The 16,616-nt window shown below is 47.5% G+C and overlaps 1 protein-coding gene across 3 annotated transcripts in view; it reads left to right on the top strand.

Annotated features, from left to right (window-relative positions):
• The window catches only part of TTC28 (tetratricopeptide repeat domain 28), a 110,203-nt gene that overhangs the window by 29,654 nt on the left and 63,933 nt on the right, over positions 1-16,616 (top strand). Inside the window, exon 1 of one of the 3 annotated variants that reach the window (XM_068208691.1) lies at positions 1,656-1,946. The exons of the other annotated variants lie outside the window; for them this stretch is intronic. Within the exon in view, the coding sequence (XP_068064792.1) occupies positions 1,920-1,946 (27 nt within the window). The 5' untranslated portion in view covers positions 1,656-1,919. Of the gene's footprint in view, positions 1-1,655; positions 1,947-16,616 lie in introns of those variants that run through there. 3 annotated transcript variants of the gene reach the window in all.

Raw genomic sequence — 16,616 nt, 5'->3', positions numbered from 1 at the left:
GTTGGTCATTCCTCACAGCAATGAAAACTACACTTCTGCACCATTTCAGTAATATAAGCCCAGAGTTAAACGGTGTTGTGTTCATGCCCTAAGGATTTGTAAGTGTCCTGAGCCTATGTTCGTTTATTAGAGCAGTCTCAGAGCAGCCCCAGAGCTAAGGCTGAAGCTCTGTGATGTTAGAATGACGGGCTCCTTGGAGATGGCCACAGTGCCCAGCTCTGCCTGCAGCCCCGGCCGTGGCCGCGAAAGCTCCACGGGAAAAGACTTCAGCCGCACGGCAGAGCTGGAACTGCACAGCCCTTCCACCTGCGGCACCGCCCCAGTGCCCGGCACACCCGTGTGCTCGGACACAGCGGCTGTCCCCGTGTGCTCGGACACAGCGGCTGTGCCCGTGTGCTCGGACACAGCGGCTGTGCCCGTGTGCTCGGACACAGCGGCTGTCCCCGTGTGCCGGTGCCGCTCGGGCTGTCCCCGTGTGCCTGTACCTCATGGGCTGTCCCCGTGTGCCGGTGCCGCTCGGGCTGTCCCCGTGTGCTCGGACAAAGCGGCTGTCCCCGTGTGCCGGTGCCACTCGGGCTGTCCCCGTGCCGGTACCTCATGGGCTGTCCCCGTGTGCCGGTGCCGCTCGGGCTGTCCCCGTGTGCCGGTACCTCATGGGCTGTCCCCGTGTGCCGGTACCTCATGGGCTGTCCCGGTGTGCCGGTGCCGCTCGGGCTGTCCCCGTGTGCCGGTACCTCATGGGCTGTCCCCGTGTGCCGGTACCTCATGGGCTGTCCCCGTGTGCCGGTGCCGCTCGGGCTGTCCCCGTGTGCCGGTACCTCATGGGCTGTCCCCGTGCCGGTACCTCATGGGCTGTCCCGGTGTGCCGGTGCCGCTCGGGCTGTCCCCGTGTGCCGGTACCTCATGGGCTGTCCCCGTGTGCCGGTACCTCATGGGCTGTCCCCGTGTGCCGGTGCCGCTCGGGCTGTCCCCGTGTGCCGGTACCTCATGGGCTGTCCCCGTCTGCCGGTGCCGCTCGGGCTGTCCCCGTGTGCCGGTACCTCATGGGCTGTCCCCGTGGGCCGGTGCCTCATGGGCTGTCCCCGTGTGCCGGTGCCGCTCGGGCTGTCCCCGTGTGCCGGTGCCTCATGGGCTGTCCCCGTGTGCCGGTGCCTCATGGGCTGTCCCCGTGTGCCGGTGCCGCTCGGGCTGTCCCCGTGTGCCGGTGCCTCATGGGCTGTCCCCGTGTGCCGGTGCCGCTCGGGCTGTCCCGGTGTGCCGGTGCCGCTCGGGCTGTCCCCGTGTGCCGGTGCCGCTCGGGCTGTCCCCGTGTGCCTGTACCTCATGGGCTGTCCCCGTGTGCCGGTGCCGCTCGGGCTGTCCCGGTGTGCCGGTGCCGCTCGGGCTGTCCCCGTGTGCCGGTGCCGCTCGGGCTGTCCCCGTGTGCCTGTACCTCATGGGCTGTCCCCGTGTGCCGGTGCCGCTCGGGCTGTCCCCGTGCCGGGTGGCACCGGCAGGAGGCGCGCGGGGCGCTCCCTCACGCAGCGCCCCCTATCGTCCCGTTGCGTCTGCGCCCGCCGCGGGCTCGCGTGCGGCGGGGGCGGGGCCTGGCGCGCGGGGGGCGGGGCCGGGCCGGCGCCGCCTCTGAGCCGCCGCGCGCCGGGCGGGCCGGGCCGGGGCCGCGTCCTGGTTCGGGTCTCGCCGCCCGCGATGCGCCCGGGAGCGGCCGCGCCCCGCGGGCCCCGGGCGTGACCGGTGCGGGCGGAGCCGCCGGCTGGGCACAGCCCCCGCCCATGGCCCGCGCGGCCGGGCCGGCTGCTGTCCCGCGGGACGCGGCGCGGGCCTGGTGGCGGGGCCGGGCAGCATGACCGCGGGCTGCGGCCCCGCTGCGCCCGCCGCCCCAGCGCCACCTTGATGCTGCACGTCCCCGCTCTACAAATATGATGAAATGGCAGCCCCGGAAGAAGGTGAGAGCCGGCAGGGTCCGCCCCGCTCCCTCTCGCGCTCCCCTCGCCCCGGCTGGGCCGCCGCGGGAGGTGCCGCCGCCGCTCCGTGCCGGGGCGGGACGCGGGCGGTGCTCGGGCCGCGCCCCGCACGGCCGCGGGTCCCGGTGCCCGCGGAGGGCCCCGCGCCGGGCGGTGCGCGGTGTCCGAGCGGGGCCGCGGCGGTGGACGCGGCGCAGGACGCTTTTCCGTGGCGCTTGGCAGTGCATTTTATGGATATTCTTTGAAGGGAAAAGCCAGCAAACCGAGTGGGCTGTGCCGCCCCTCTGCGGCAGTGACCCTTTGCTCCTGGCAGCTGTGGACTATTAAACTTTTTATTTTCTTTTTTTTATCCATTTTGGTTTTTTGTTTGGTTTTTGGTTTTGTGGTTGTTTTTTGGGTTTTTTTTTTTTTTTCGTTTGGGAAAGCCTGCTTGAACCAGCAGGGCTCCTTCTGTAGTATGTTGTGTGATACTGTGTCTTACATCAGGGAAGAAATAGGAATCATATGTGAAAGGCATGAGAGTGTCTCTGGCTGTGAGTGTGAGACACGAATAAACGGTGTTAGACTGTCCTGGTTGGAACGTGCCTTGTGCCACTGCAGCTCCGTCTGATCAGTCAGGCTTTGTACACCTCATCTCTCTTCAGCTAGTCTGAAGCTGTTCCTTCAGGTTTTTTTTCAAGCAAGTGATTGTACCTAGTGAGAGGAGTTCTTATTTCAAGTCATTATCTTGTAAGAAGGATAAACAGATGACAGTCAAGCTTGGTGGGAGTGTTGGTGCATTTTTCAGGCCCCTCTGTGCCTTCTTTCAAACTGGTTTTAAGATGTCTACAAGCTGTAGATTTTTAAATGTCTGTTTTTACTATTTTCAAGTGAGTGTGCAGTCACTCCTGTGGTTACGGCTGTGGAAACCCCTCCAGGCCATGGTTACAGCTGTATTGACTGAACCACTGAAATATTATTCTTGGCTGTTGGCTGGACTCCTCGGCTCTGGAAGATTCTGTTCAGAGTGTCAGGATTCACTCGGCAGTACTGGCTCACCCACTTACGCTTAAATCACCATGTCAGATGGTTATTTTTTTTTCTCTGCATTATTGTCTGTGTCCAAATCGAGTCGATTTTGGGCAGTCAAATTTGATTGTGTAGAGGGTACACGAGACAGCTGAACTTCTCTGAACTGTCAGGCATCTTACTTGTCTGAGCAAAAAAATAATTCCTGTTCCTGATGTGATGCAAACTATGTTCATGTTGGACTAGGCTGCGTGTTCAGCTGTAGTCCCAGGGATTCTCAGCAGAGGTTCTTCAGTCCGTGCTGCCAGCAGCCTCACGTGAGCACGGCTGGGATTTCTGCTGGCCCGGTGCCGCTGCAGTGTTGCCGTCATGTGCTGCACGGAGTAGCCTCAGGAAAGGGGCTCGTGCAGACCACGCAGGAGGTTCTGCTGCCCCAGGTCTGAGTAGCACAGAAAATGAGACAGGGCAGCACTGAGTGGTACCACAGCCCCTGGTACTGCTGGTCCTTCCCTCAAGTGACTTCCGAGAAGTCATTCGCCTGCCTTGTCCCTATTAGAATACCCGAATAAGAGAGCTGAATGCATGTGCTGCTTCATTGAATCGGGAGTCTCCCTTGACTTATTTATTTATACTCGTGTTCTTTTGCTTTACCCATGTTTTTATTATCAAATGTTTAAGGTGTTTTGCTCATTGAGAGATGTTTGCTTTCACAGCTGTGAAACGGTGCTGTATAGAATCTCATGCAGTTTATTAGTCCTGTGTGTAACCCTGGAGTATGTTCCTTTGTCTGGTGATTCACAGATACAGCTATTGCCTGGAATGTGTAACTGGTTCTCTTGCCTTCAGCAAGTGAAAGACTGAATTTGCTTGTGACTGAAATACTCCTGTTGTAAGCCATGTGTGTTTTTAAGTTTAAAAAATGACCGTTGTTTACTTGTTTTTTTCCCACGAGCATCAGAACTAATAAAGACTCTTCCTGTGGACCTTGGTGACTCACCTCTGGCTCCACTTCCTTCCAGGTTCTCCCTGCATCCTTTTCTTCTAGTCCAGAGCAAGGTCCATGCTGGCCAAGTGCCCTGGGACACAGGCACTGGGTCCAGGAGCTGCCAGCGCAGTGTGTGAGTCTGTTGCCTTGGGAAATCAGGCTGGAATTCCAGCATGAGACATCCCCTGCCTTTGGGCGAGCACAACTGCACTGACAGCATCTCAGGAGCCAGTAATTACACAAGGTCTGGCTACAGCCATGACCGATTCCTTACATTGATCATATTTTTTGAAAAGCGTAAAATCAGTCATGTCAGTGTGCTCAGCAGCTCAGTTTTTAAGAATTACGTAGAATCACAGAATTGTTATGTTTGGACAAGATCACCAAGTCCGACTGTCAACCCTGCATCACCATGTTCACCACTAAAGCATGTACCCCAGTGCCACATCCACATGGTTTTGAGCACTTCCAGGGATGATGACTCCATTGCTACCCCGGGTAGCCTGTGCCAGGGCTGGACAACTCTTTCCATGAAGAAATTTTCAATAATATCCAACCTAAACCTTCCCTGGTATAACTTGAAGCCGTTTCCTCTTGTCCTGTCACTTGTTACTCAGGAGAATAACCCTCAGATGGCTACAACCTCCTTTCAGGGAGTTGTAGAGAGGGAGAAGATCCCCTCTGAGCTTCCTGTTCTCCAGGCTGAGCCTCCCCAGGTCCTTCAGCTGCTGCTCATCAGATTTGCTCCAGACCCCTCCCCAGCTCTGTTCCCTTCTCTGATGACTTGGTCCTTGATCTTCTCTGCACTGAGGGCAGGCTGACAGTTCTTGTAGTTCTGGAGCTAAATCTTTCCTTTATCAAAACCTCTTTTTGAAGCTTCCTTTAGCTCCAGGGTACAGTTTGCTGGCAGAGCCACGTGTGCTGCCCACAGGATGCTGGCTCAAGTGGCTCCCTCATCAGTGAAATGGTGATTTTTGCTGGATCCCATTGCCCTGGACTTGCCTTGGGCTGCTCTGACCTGTTGTTGGCTAGGGTTTGCTGCAGCCTCTGGGCTAATGGGAGAAAAGAATGGTGTGGCTAGTGGTGTGGTCATGTTTGCTAATGCAGAATAGTGAATCTATGGATAACAATAAAAATACCATTATGCTTGTGAGTGCATCATGGGGTACTGGAGTTCAGGTGGGAGCACTTTTTTCTGAACTGTTCAAGCCAGCAAGTTGTATGAAGTGGTGCTTCATGTTTATGAAATGTATCTTGTTTTTATGAAGGAGCAGTGTGGGAAATTCTGCCTGCTTGAGCCTGATAACAGCAGCTGGTTTAGATACTAAACAAAATTGCACATAGAAGTCAATTGGTAATCAATTCTGTGACTAAATTCTGGACAAAACCTGAATGGACTGTGGTGGGTGTGGATGTCATGAAGGATTCAGTAAATCATCAATAGCAACACAGGGCTGAGCTATCCCTTTGTTCCTGACTGCCACAAGTTAGGCATATTTACCAAGAACATTTCTGTAAGGAGATTCATTCATGTGTAATGCCTCTGTGTACAAACAGCTTCTTCAGTTTTCCTGGAGTACAGGAGAAAATATGCTCTTAGTAAATTCATGCAAATCTCATTATCTCTCTGCCATAAGTTACTCTCTTGGAGATCTGTATTTGTTTTTTGAAATCTGAATCTGTATATTATGGTATGTCCAAGTCCTCTGTTTGGATTTTCAGTACGTGCTGGAGACTGGAATAGTGCATTTCATCTTGGTCACTGTGTATTAGTAGGATTCAAAAGCTCAGATTTTTTTTTTTCCTGTAATCTGTAACTTTGTGCCACCATTCCTGGCTCCATCTGTCCCTGCTGCTACTGAATCTGGGCACACATCATGTTCTCCATGGGAGAGGAGCTGTTTTCTTGCTGTGCCATTTGGAGCTGAAGCGGGGTTGAATGGGAGTGTTTGGGTTCCTGGGACAACCTCTGTTATTTCACTAGAAACAATGAAATACCTTTTTGTGACCTTGTTCTTGTCAGTAATGATGTCTCTGTGACTCTTACAAGCAAGCACTGTGGGGAATCTACAGTGATTGCAATCTGTATTGTATTGCAGCTAAAATGTCACAGGCTGTAGAGCCCTTTTCCATAGGGAATGGAATGGGCTGGCTCCTGGGTGGGCTATTGGTGTAAAAGTCACTTTTTCACTCTGTATTGCGGGGTGAAATGGGTTATGCTGTGGAAAAGGACTGGGGAATGCTTGCAAGGCTGATAATTCCTGCAAAGGAGCATGAGCTTAGCTGACCTTGGTGTCCTTCTCTGGGCAGGTTGGCGGGTGACGGGCAGCACTGGAATTGGTTGATGAGGATTTACTGATGTGGCAAATGCCATGATTTTTCTAAGCTGGAAAATCAAACTAATTTTCCAGAATTCTGTTCATATTAAGTGAAAATAAGCAAATTGATTTTTTAAAAAAATATGTTTCCCCTTTTTTCTTCCTTTCCTTTCTCACCCCTGCTTTTTTCCCCAGTTTCATAACTGACAATTATCAGAGGAGTATTCATGCACTTTTGTATTTTATATTTTTTGAGAGACTTTTAAAATCTAAATCTACCCTCTTATATGCTTAAATAAACAGAAATGGATAGTATTCCTGACCTGTTAAATATTGCAGATCTTTTCCATTTAAGGCAATACAGTCCTTGGCTCTGGAATGATGTTATGCCTGAATTCATAGCGATCTGAGCTGGTAATCCGTCGTTCTGCTGTGATGGACCACTGTCCTGCCTTCCTCTTAACAATGACTGAAATCAAAAAGCTTCTTTCAGAGAGGGGATAGCATGAGGACACCTCCTCGAGGGGAAGGCTGACTGCGTGGGGATAGGGCTGATTTGAATATTTCCAGCAGGAAGGTCTGCAAAATCCTAATAGGTCTTACCCCATTTCCCACAGATTTCTGTAATGAAATGTGAGCTTTGTAACTACAGTGCATTATCTCAGGTTTTTTATATCTGATAAGAGTTTCTGTATCTTCACTTCCAGTCTTATGGGCATAGTAAGATACCCTACACCTGCTTGGTGTTGTTGCAAGCTCTTTGTCTGTACTGTGTACAGCAAAGACCCAGCAACTTTTGAGGGAACAGTCCCCCCAGACATTATCATTTTATCTGTCACTATGAAATTGCTGTTGCCTTGGTCATCTCTTGTGCTCCAGGATCTCCTGCTGTATGGGTGATTGACTTTCACCTGTCTGTGGCCATTTAAAGTCTTTCAGCACACTAAACATTCTGTGATAACACTGTTTACCTGTTGGGTCAGTGGTGAGCTCTGATAAATTTGCTTGGAAAACTCTTGTTCTGCAGTGCCTGGAAGATGCTGTGCTGTGTGCTAGCTCAGCCCATCACTGATGGCTGAGGTGCTGCAGATCAGTGAGCACTGTGCTCCCCTTTCCACAGGCTTGGAGCAGGATCTGTTTTGCTGTACTGCTGGAAGGCTGAATTGGGATATTGTAGGGTAACAGAGATGTACAGGGGCAGCAGCAGTCCAGTGGACTCTGTTCCCACAGCTGGTTACAAGAGATGTGGGATTGTACATATTCGCTTATGAAAAATGGTGAATAACTGACATTACATGTCCCTGACAGACATTTTCCTTATGCACAAGGAGAACAGCTGACAGACATTTTCCTTATGCACAAAAGCAACAAATGCAAATATTAGTTTCTCGTAACCTCTGGTATTTTGTTTGCGTTTATACAGTTTTTGCAAATACTGGAGCAGCTGTTGCCATACTTGTCCTTATTGCCCGAAAAGGAATGCACATCCAAATGCTGTCTTGGAGCCTTTGATTCACTCAGCAGAAAAGAACTGTATGTCCAGTATGCAGTGTTATAACTGATCTTCCTTTGATGTAATCTGTGGATATGATCTCTTCCTCTTCTTCTGCACGCATTTCTAAAAATCTGTATATTTTAGGCTTTTATAAAAACCTAGTGATAGGGTCATTAAGTAGGGTTTGCTAATTCTTGTTAATGTTATCAAAGATAGATGCATATTTTGGCAGAGCAGAACTGTGGGTTAATCAATGTGATGGCAACATGCAATTCACCAAGAAAATATTCCTCCTCTGTTTCCTAAATAGAGCATTTGATGGGAATGTCCTTTGCAGTAAGTGCTGTACTGCAGAATTTCAGTGTAGAAGATAATTATTACTTGTAATTATGGAAATTTCTGCAAGGGAAATTGTTTGAATTTGTTCCTGTTAGGAAATGGAATTGCCCTACTTGCAATATTTGAATCCTTTTAGATGATTAATGCAATCTTCCTTAATTCCTGTATATTGGCCTTATAACCTTCTGATATACCTAAAATAATCCATTCAGTCCTGCTCATCCATTTGAATTTCTACTAGAGCTTAGTTTGGTTTAGAAGAAGAATCCATGATGTGCACAAAGCTTCTCTTAAACTGGGTCTGTTACTTCAAGAGCTAACAAAAGAGTTTAAAACTCTTCATTTAAGAGTTTAAATGAAGTTAGATGTAGGTGAAGGTGAAAGAAGAGGATGTGATAGCTGGCTAAGGTCAGAATTTATCCCTTATAGCAAGGATGCATGTTATGTACATTGTGCCTGCATTGCACCCTGGAGTCAGGTTGGATTTGTAAGCACTGCTCTGCACAGCTCATCATCTTGCTGTGTTTGTACATGTTTGTCAGAGTTCTGTATTTGAATTGAACACTGGAAAATAATTTCATGATTTGAAGTCTTTCTGATTAGTTTTAATGTCACTTCGCAATGTTTTGTGGAAAAAAAAATGAAGTCTTCAGCTGCCAAATGACATTAGTGCTTTTGTATATTTGTAACATTCTTCTCCGTGTTACTTTATTTAAGCAGAAATACCCTGCTCTGGTAAATCAACCCTTGTAATAGGCATTCCTGGGTCAATTTGTAAGAGAAGCAGCAGCTTGTATTGCTAAGTATATTTAACTGGAACTTGGAATATTAGGTTGACAGGAGCAGCTAAGCATACAAATCTGAGAAAATACAGGCAAAGTGAAATTGTAGAATTCCTTGATACAGGTTGGATGGACTGGTTCAGCCAGAGTTCTTGGGAAGGAAAGCTTGTCTCTGGAGGAATGGAAAAGGATTCCCTATGTGAGGCAAACGCAGTGGTTCATAACTGGGCCTAATGTGGGGTAACAGCAGAAGCCCAGCATAGAGGGATTTTTTGCAGAGATGCTGGTTTGAAAAGGTTTGGAGTAATGAATAGGGAAATGCTCTCAGATTGCTTTCTCCTATGCTGCAAAAACCAGGGCTTTATAAATAATAAAATACCTGTCTGTGTCATCAGTTTAATTGGAACAATCTCTGAGACCATTACGCTTTGGTTAGCCACAGTTAAAAGTGTCAGTAACATTCCTACTGGGATATTTATTAAAGCTCTATGGATTGTGCTGTCAGCATAGCTTGGGTTTGTTCCCCAAGAGCACATCTGCCTGGCCAGAGCTGCTCCCTGCTCCTGCCCTGCTCATCCTGGGGCAGGCACTGATGCTGTGTGGATCAGTGGCTGTGTGCTGCTTGGGAGTGGCCCTTGAAAAGTGTGTTTGGCTGCAGGGGGCTTGGCTCCTCAGCACCTCTCTGCACTCCCAGCCTTGCTGGTACTGATGTGATTTTTTTTTTTTTTTTTTTTGGATAGAGAGTAATAAGTCATGTTTTCAAAAAAAAAACAAAACTGTTTTTTTTTTCCCATTATATGAAAACACAGGTCTTCCTGTCAGAGTTACTCATTGTTTCTTTTATTCTTGTTTTTATTATTTAGCAGCTTTCTACGTTTAATGGAGTAAATGAGGATTGTGAGATGAACGTGTGACAACTTTTTGCAAACTATGATTACATGCTTTCCAGGGCAGCACTAACAATTTAGTGCCTACAGCTATTTGAATAACCCAGATCTAGGCTTGTATAGTTTCTTGCCTACATTGGAACAAAATTGCACAGCTGAGGTGGGAATGTTTATGGGTTAGGCTAGCCTGAAACTCTAAATCAGAATGAAGCATAGTGGCTTCAGTTGCAAATAATTTCTGTCCTTTTAATGGAAAACAGTTTGTAGAAACACTTTTGTGGTTATGAATGATTGAATCCTTCCTGGACACGAGCTGCTGTTTGGCCTGTGGAGCAGCAGAGCAGTTGGGTGTTGCAGTGGTGGGTCGAGCTGAGCTGGAGCTGACACCTCACGAGCCGGGCAGGTTCTGCAGCCTGGGCTCAGTGGTGCAGTGGTGGACATGCAGCCCAGGGTAACACACTGCAGAGGCTTTGGTAGCCAAGATGCTTCTCTTGGCCAGTGCTCTGGTGCAGGGTTCAAAGGGATTGTGCAGGTCTGGTTGCTGCTGCCACCTCAGATTAATTGAGATGTTGTGTATTTGTAAGGAAGCATGCCAGAATGTATTCTGAACAAAACAGCCATCAGAGGGATAAAACCAACTCTCTGACCTCCTGGCAAACCATGCTGTATTTCTTCTAGATTTCTTTGTCTTTTTCTTTGTTCTTTGCCATTACTCTTTCCTTTTCTGATTATCTTGTAACCTGACAGGTAATGATATCAGCTCATCTACTCTGAAACCCAAGTCTGGATTGGAAGGAAAGACAATTCTTTTGATACTCTGGCAACTATTCACATTTCTCTGCCAAACCTGCTATGTTGTGACTTCCCTTTAGACAGGCTGTCCATGTGCCTCCTATGTGGATGACTGCAAGAGTCTATTCTGCCCTCTCTTAAAGTGGAATCACACCTAAGCAAGCATGAATTAACCTCCATAAAACATTCTACTATTTTTGCTCTTAAGTGGCAGGAAGGAGGGACTTAGGTGATACATAAAATATCCAGCTGTGTTATTCATGTTAATTAGGCCTTTGCAGAGACTCCTATGACTTGGCACCATCCCATTTTCCATAGAAATGTTACTCTGTTATGGTTGGAAAGCCCTTTCATGGATTTCTGGGTTCTGAATATTAGCTCTTGCTCAGATGCAGACTCATACAAGGATATCTGGGCAGAGAAGCACCTTTGCCAGTCTCTCACAATATGTAATGCAAACCACAGCTTGCTCCCCTTCAGACTTGCTAGAAATTCTTCCATGTGGGAGTGCTGAGGCCCTGAGAAGCACAGGTTGCCCAGAGAAGCTGTGGCTTCCCCATCCCTGGAAGTGTCCAAGGCCAGGTTGGATGGGGTTTGGAGCAGTCTGGGCTAGTGGAAGGTGTCCCTGCCCATGGCAGGGGGTGGAACTGGATGGGCTTTAATGTCCCTTCCAGACCAAACCATAGAACCAGCGATTCTCTGAACAGTTTCCTTCATGTGGAACAGTGCAGTCCCTCAGCCTCAGCAGTCCATACAGATCATCTTTGATGCTGGAACCACCAGTGTCTGGTTATAACTGCTGCACTTGAAAAGTCTGAGGGTAAGCTTTGTTTGGTGTAGAAAGAGTTGAGAAATCTTTTTGAAGTAATGTTTAACTTCTATCTGGGATTTTCTAAGATCAGATCAATGCAGCTGAGATTAAAGACAGGAAGAAAACATCTTCCTTTCAGGAAGTAAAGTAGCTCCCACAGTAAGTGTTCCTATTGAGCTACAGTTTTCTTCAGCATGCCACCAGTTATTAGCAACACTATAAAGAATAGATTTCTTAGGTTGTATGAAAAGCAGGTTGATCTGTAGAGTATTTTGCAGTGGAGAAATGTGCTTGAAAATGAGCCAAAAGCTGTCATTTCCCTTTTCATCTATTAAAAAGTACATTAACACTGTCAATCATCAGGCTTCAGAGGTTAGGCAAATACAGTCAGTATCTGCCAATAAAATCAAAGATTTAACACATCTCACTATCAAAGTTAGATTAAAAAGAGAAATTTGCCATATGGGCATGAGCCCCAGCTGTGCTGCAGCTCGGGTAGCTCTAAACAAGTCCACGATCCTTTGAAATCAGCATTGTTCCTGCAGTTAAAGCAGTGTGAATGGCTGTGCAGTGCTGGGCAGCGAGGCCAGCTCTCCTGGGTGTCCTGCATGTTCTTGTCCTGGGGAAGGGTGGGAAGGCCAGCTGTGGGAATCAGGGAAATCTGTCAGCACTTGCTCACAGGGTGTCCCAGTTGTAATGCAGCTGGTTGGATGGTGATGAGCTGTTAGAGTACAGGTGTCACTTTTATATGTTTTTCTTAGACATTAATTTGTGTAGCTGGCAGAAGTTAGAAGCATTTTGTGGATTCTCTGCACTGCTTTCCTTTCTAATTGGCATTATCTTCTGAGCAGTAGCAGCAAAGTCCATCCAACAGTCCAGGCTAAAAGTCAGCTAAGTTAGGAGAGAAATTCCCATCATCCTCAGTAGCTGTTGGATCTGGGTCTGCTCAACCATTTTATGCCAGGATTGCTGAAGACATTAGTGTTGAGTAGTATATATTATTTTCTGACACTGTAGATAGGCTTAAGACCCTGTCAAACCTTGCTTTTACTGTCTTTTAAGAAGCAGGTTTGTGTGTGTGTTTGTTGGGATCTTTTAAATAGACCTCCTTAGAAGTCTTCAGAGTCTATGGAAATGTCCATTTCCCCTCATACCTCCCCCCTCTCCCACCACAAAGCTTTATAACACTTTAGCAGCAGTTGCTTTGCTCTCTCTGCAGCTAACTGGATATTACAGCAAGAATGTTGGAGTTTATGCATGCTTGTTTTTATGGGAAAGTGTTTCCTGGACCCAGAAATCTCCATATTGTACTTTACTCAAACTTCCTTTGAGCTAAACAAGAACTTCTGCGATAATCATGGGGTTGTTTTTAGTGGTTCTGAGTGTTTGCAGTGACTTTGAGGGTGTGCTGGTGGCTCAGGATGGCCAGTCTTGCCACATGGGTCAGGGAGCCCTGGAGAACTGTACCTTGTTTTTGAGTCTTTTCCCATTTTGGCATTGAAACTGGATTTTTTTATTTGTCCTGGTTGGGGAATAGGACATCTAGATCAGATGAAATGAAATTGTAAACATGCTACAGCTCTGTGAGTTAAAAGCAATTCAGCTGTTTTAAATGTAAATGGTGTAGGATTATATACTTGATTTGTTATAGCTTCCTAATTCTGCCTGCCTCAGCACTTTACTGGCAGTTAATTGCATCAGGGCTCGGAGAAACATTCCATAAGCTGCTGAAGACAGCTTTGCCACAGGCTGACACACTTCTCCCTTGGTTACATAGCAAATGGACACTCTGGGATAATTAGTAAGGAGGAGCTCCAGTGGCCTGGGTTCTTTTGCAGCCTTTTGCCTATAAAATCCTCTTTCTTCCAAGTCTAGAGGTCTTTTGTTTTGGATATCGATGTGTGCAGTGATTAGAATGACTAGGTTTTGGTGGGTAAAGAAAGGTAGGGAAAGATTTAATATTTTGCACAGGCACTCAGTGAGGGTGATACAAAGTTCCCCAAAGCCACAATTACTTAAACTTTCCCCTAGTTTTCTTCAATGCACTGAAGAAGTCCTGGAAGAGTAGTAATGCATTTAGGTTCTCACTGTTACAAAACGAAGGTCTTAGCAGCAAAAATACCCTGTTCAGTTTGATCTCAGGCAAGGACTTGGTGGCATTGAGATGGGAACTGCCCAGTTACAGTCATGCTTAAGTTGGAGGCTTTGGGATACAGGTTGAATCACAGTCTTTTTTGTCTTCATTTTCCCATCTTCAGCGTTTGTTTTCTTTTGTAGGTCGGCATCCCTCTGAATAGGTTGTCTTTGTGCTCTCACAGTCCTGACTGGCTCTGTACATGGCTTTAAAAGGCAGGACGTGATAAACCCCAAACTGTTAACAATTAGTGCAGTCTGGCAAGTTGCTCTGTGTAGTAGGCGGTCTGATGTGAAATAATGCATTAGAGGAAAATTTTCCTGAGGGAAATTAGACTCAAATATGCAGGTGGACCATGTGTCTCTCACTCCTGGAGATAATGTGTCTTCTGAGGCATAATTAAAATTCTTTACAATTATTTTCACAATACACAGTGAGTGGATAAGTGTGACAGTTGAATGACAAGCATATATGCAGCCTAGGACAAGCAGAATGGGTGAATATAGTTTTCTGACTAAAACTTTTGTTATGAGCTGAATTTGCAGCTGTTAAGATATAGACATGAAATTGAATCTACCATTCTAGATGCTGATTTCTTTTCTTTGTGCTTCTTTTTGTATGTTGAACCTCTCACTAGCTCTTTCTTCCCAGATCCTACCCCATCCGGGGGTTGTGGTACATTGAGTCTGTGGCAGTGGGAGCTCAGGGGATGGTCTGTGGCTCACTCTGTTGAGTTTAGGGAGAAATAATGTCCCTTGTGATGTGGCAAGGCAGTAACAGATCCAGTAGCCTTCACACAGAGCTTTTGGCTGCCTTGGTCAGTCTCCTGTTTGCTTAGAGCATCTACACCCTAGAGGCTTAAGACTGATGACCTGCCAGGTGCCACATTTACTTCTTAAACAGTTTAATAGATTTTCTAGTTTTAACCTTAATCTTATCTTGTTAATCATCTCGGCATTGACTGATTTATGTTCTTGTTCCAATAGTTGAAACTAGGATTCACCCCATTGTGTTAACCTGTAGTCATTTGCATTGCATTGCAGCAAAAGTGACCTCAAATCTTGCAGTCGTTTCCAGAGACATTATTAACAGGTCTGCTGGAGTCCTTATGGTCCTGATAATGGTTGAACTATCTGCTTCCATGAAAAGTCTGTGGCTTCTGTAGTAAATACTAGAAGCTCTGGACCCCACCCCAAGGTAATGGTGCTGTGTACACAGATGCACTGGTTCATCCCTTTGGAGCTAGAATGTGTCTCATGCCATTTCATCCAGTGTCCAAAGGATCACTGTCTTCACCTGAAGCTGTACCCCATGTCTGTCTGGGTTGTGACAGTGGGTGGAGGTATTGCAAGAAGGTGTCCCCTCTCTCTATATTTGCTGCTGTTTCATTTGCCATGTCCAGTTGAATCCATTTGACCAGTACAGGTTCCAGTGGGACACAGGCATTTCCTTGCCTGATACTTTCTTTTGTTGGAAAATACTCTTTCACAGAATCACAGAATAGTCTTGAGTTGGAAGGGACTCAGAAGGATCATCAAGTCCAGCTCTTAAGGGAGTGGCCCATATGGGGATGAAGCCCATGGCCCTGGCATTATTAGCACCATGCTCTAACCAACTGAGCTCATCTCAGGCTCTCACTTGACAGCCTTGAATCTATTGAGGTGTTCAGACTGGCCTCATTAGACACTTTGAATGCAGACAGCACTGTTGCTTTTGTCTTGTGCAAAAGGTCACTTAAAGCTGCCTTGAAATCAGTTTCCCAGTTTTCACCTGGACCTGTTTCAGGGGTTCTTATCCTGAGGTTTTTACACTGCAGCCCTGTGCCTCCATCTGATGGGGAAAGTCTGAGGTGCTGAGGCTCAGGAACTGGCTTTGTTATGGACCGACTTCAGGAGTGGTTTCATTTCCATTTATCTCAGGTCTCTCATTTAGGAACACATGAGGGAAAGAGCCCATCTGCCACTACTGGAGTGTGTCCTGCTTGGCCTCCTGTCCCCCTGGGATCGGGGCTGTCCCTTCTCCTGCAGCGGTTCCACCTCAGTCCCCGCTGCCATGGAGACGCGTCACCAGTGGCCGTTACAGTGGTGCTGAGATGGCGGCTCCTGCTGTGCCTGCAATTCCCATCATCCTGCTTCCATCAGCATTTTTCTGGTTTGAATCCTGCTTTGATGAATTCCATCTTCTCCATGCTCACAGCACAGTGCCCTCCCAGACATACAGTCTCAGATGTAATGCTTTGTGGCCCAACACGAGCTGTCTCTCTCTTACTCTGATACCTCTTAATCATTGTAATGCAGCATTTTGAACTGTTTCTGCCATCTGTTTTTTGCATAAGGCTTCTCCTGGCTTTCACGTGATGTGTAAGAAGTCAGGAGATCTGCATCTTCCCCAGAGGAGAGGTGGTGGTGTGCCCATGGGTTCCAGCTTAGGATACCTGTAATTCCAGTCTGATTGGTGACCTAGTATAATCCCTGTGCATAAAATGGGAAGTTTTCTGCAACAGGCAAGTCATGTGGATTCTGATGTACCTTCCTTTGCCAGAACTGTAGCAAAGAATACACTAATCAGGCAGCACATCTGTGGATAGAATGTAAAGGTTATTTACTTACTGGCCGTCAAATTGGAGTCAGTTTGTTGTAGTTCAGTTTGGAAATTGTTCAAAACTGGTTCTGAATGATGACAGGTCTTGTGTAGCCTCTGGAGGCTCTCGCGCTGGCCAGGGCTTTTGGTGGAGGTGTGAATAGTGTCTCCTCCTCTGGTGGGATGCCAGGCACTTGATCAGTATAAGCAGGGCTCATATCACTTGCAGCTGCTGCAGGGTGTCCTGTGGTAACTGTGAAACAGCTCTCAGGCTGTGGGCAGGGCCCTGGGCCTTGCTCTGGGCACCATTTTTTTGGGGTATTTATTTATCATGAAGCTGCTACAGGAGCTGTAGTTCTGTAAAACCCTGAGACAGTCACCCTGGCTTCTTCAGAGCATCTGGCAGGAAACTGCCCTAAAGTCCTGGTGACTGTATAAAGCACTGATCAGTTAATTGTCTTAATTTTCATTGTGGTTCCTTTAGCTTCTGGCTCTCTAGCATTCACAATACAATTCCATCT

Source organism: Anomalospiza imberbis, chromosome 18, assembly GCF_031753505.1.
Source record: "Anomalospiza imberbis isolate Cuckoo-Finch-1a 21T00152 chromosome 18, ASM3175350v1, whole genome shotgun sequence".
Taxonomy (NCBI): domain Eukaryota; kingdom Metazoa; phylum Chordata; class Aves; order Passeriformes; family Viduidae; genus Anomalospiza; species Anomalospiza imberbis.
This window is presented reverse-complemented; position numbering and strand designations above follow the sequence as displayed.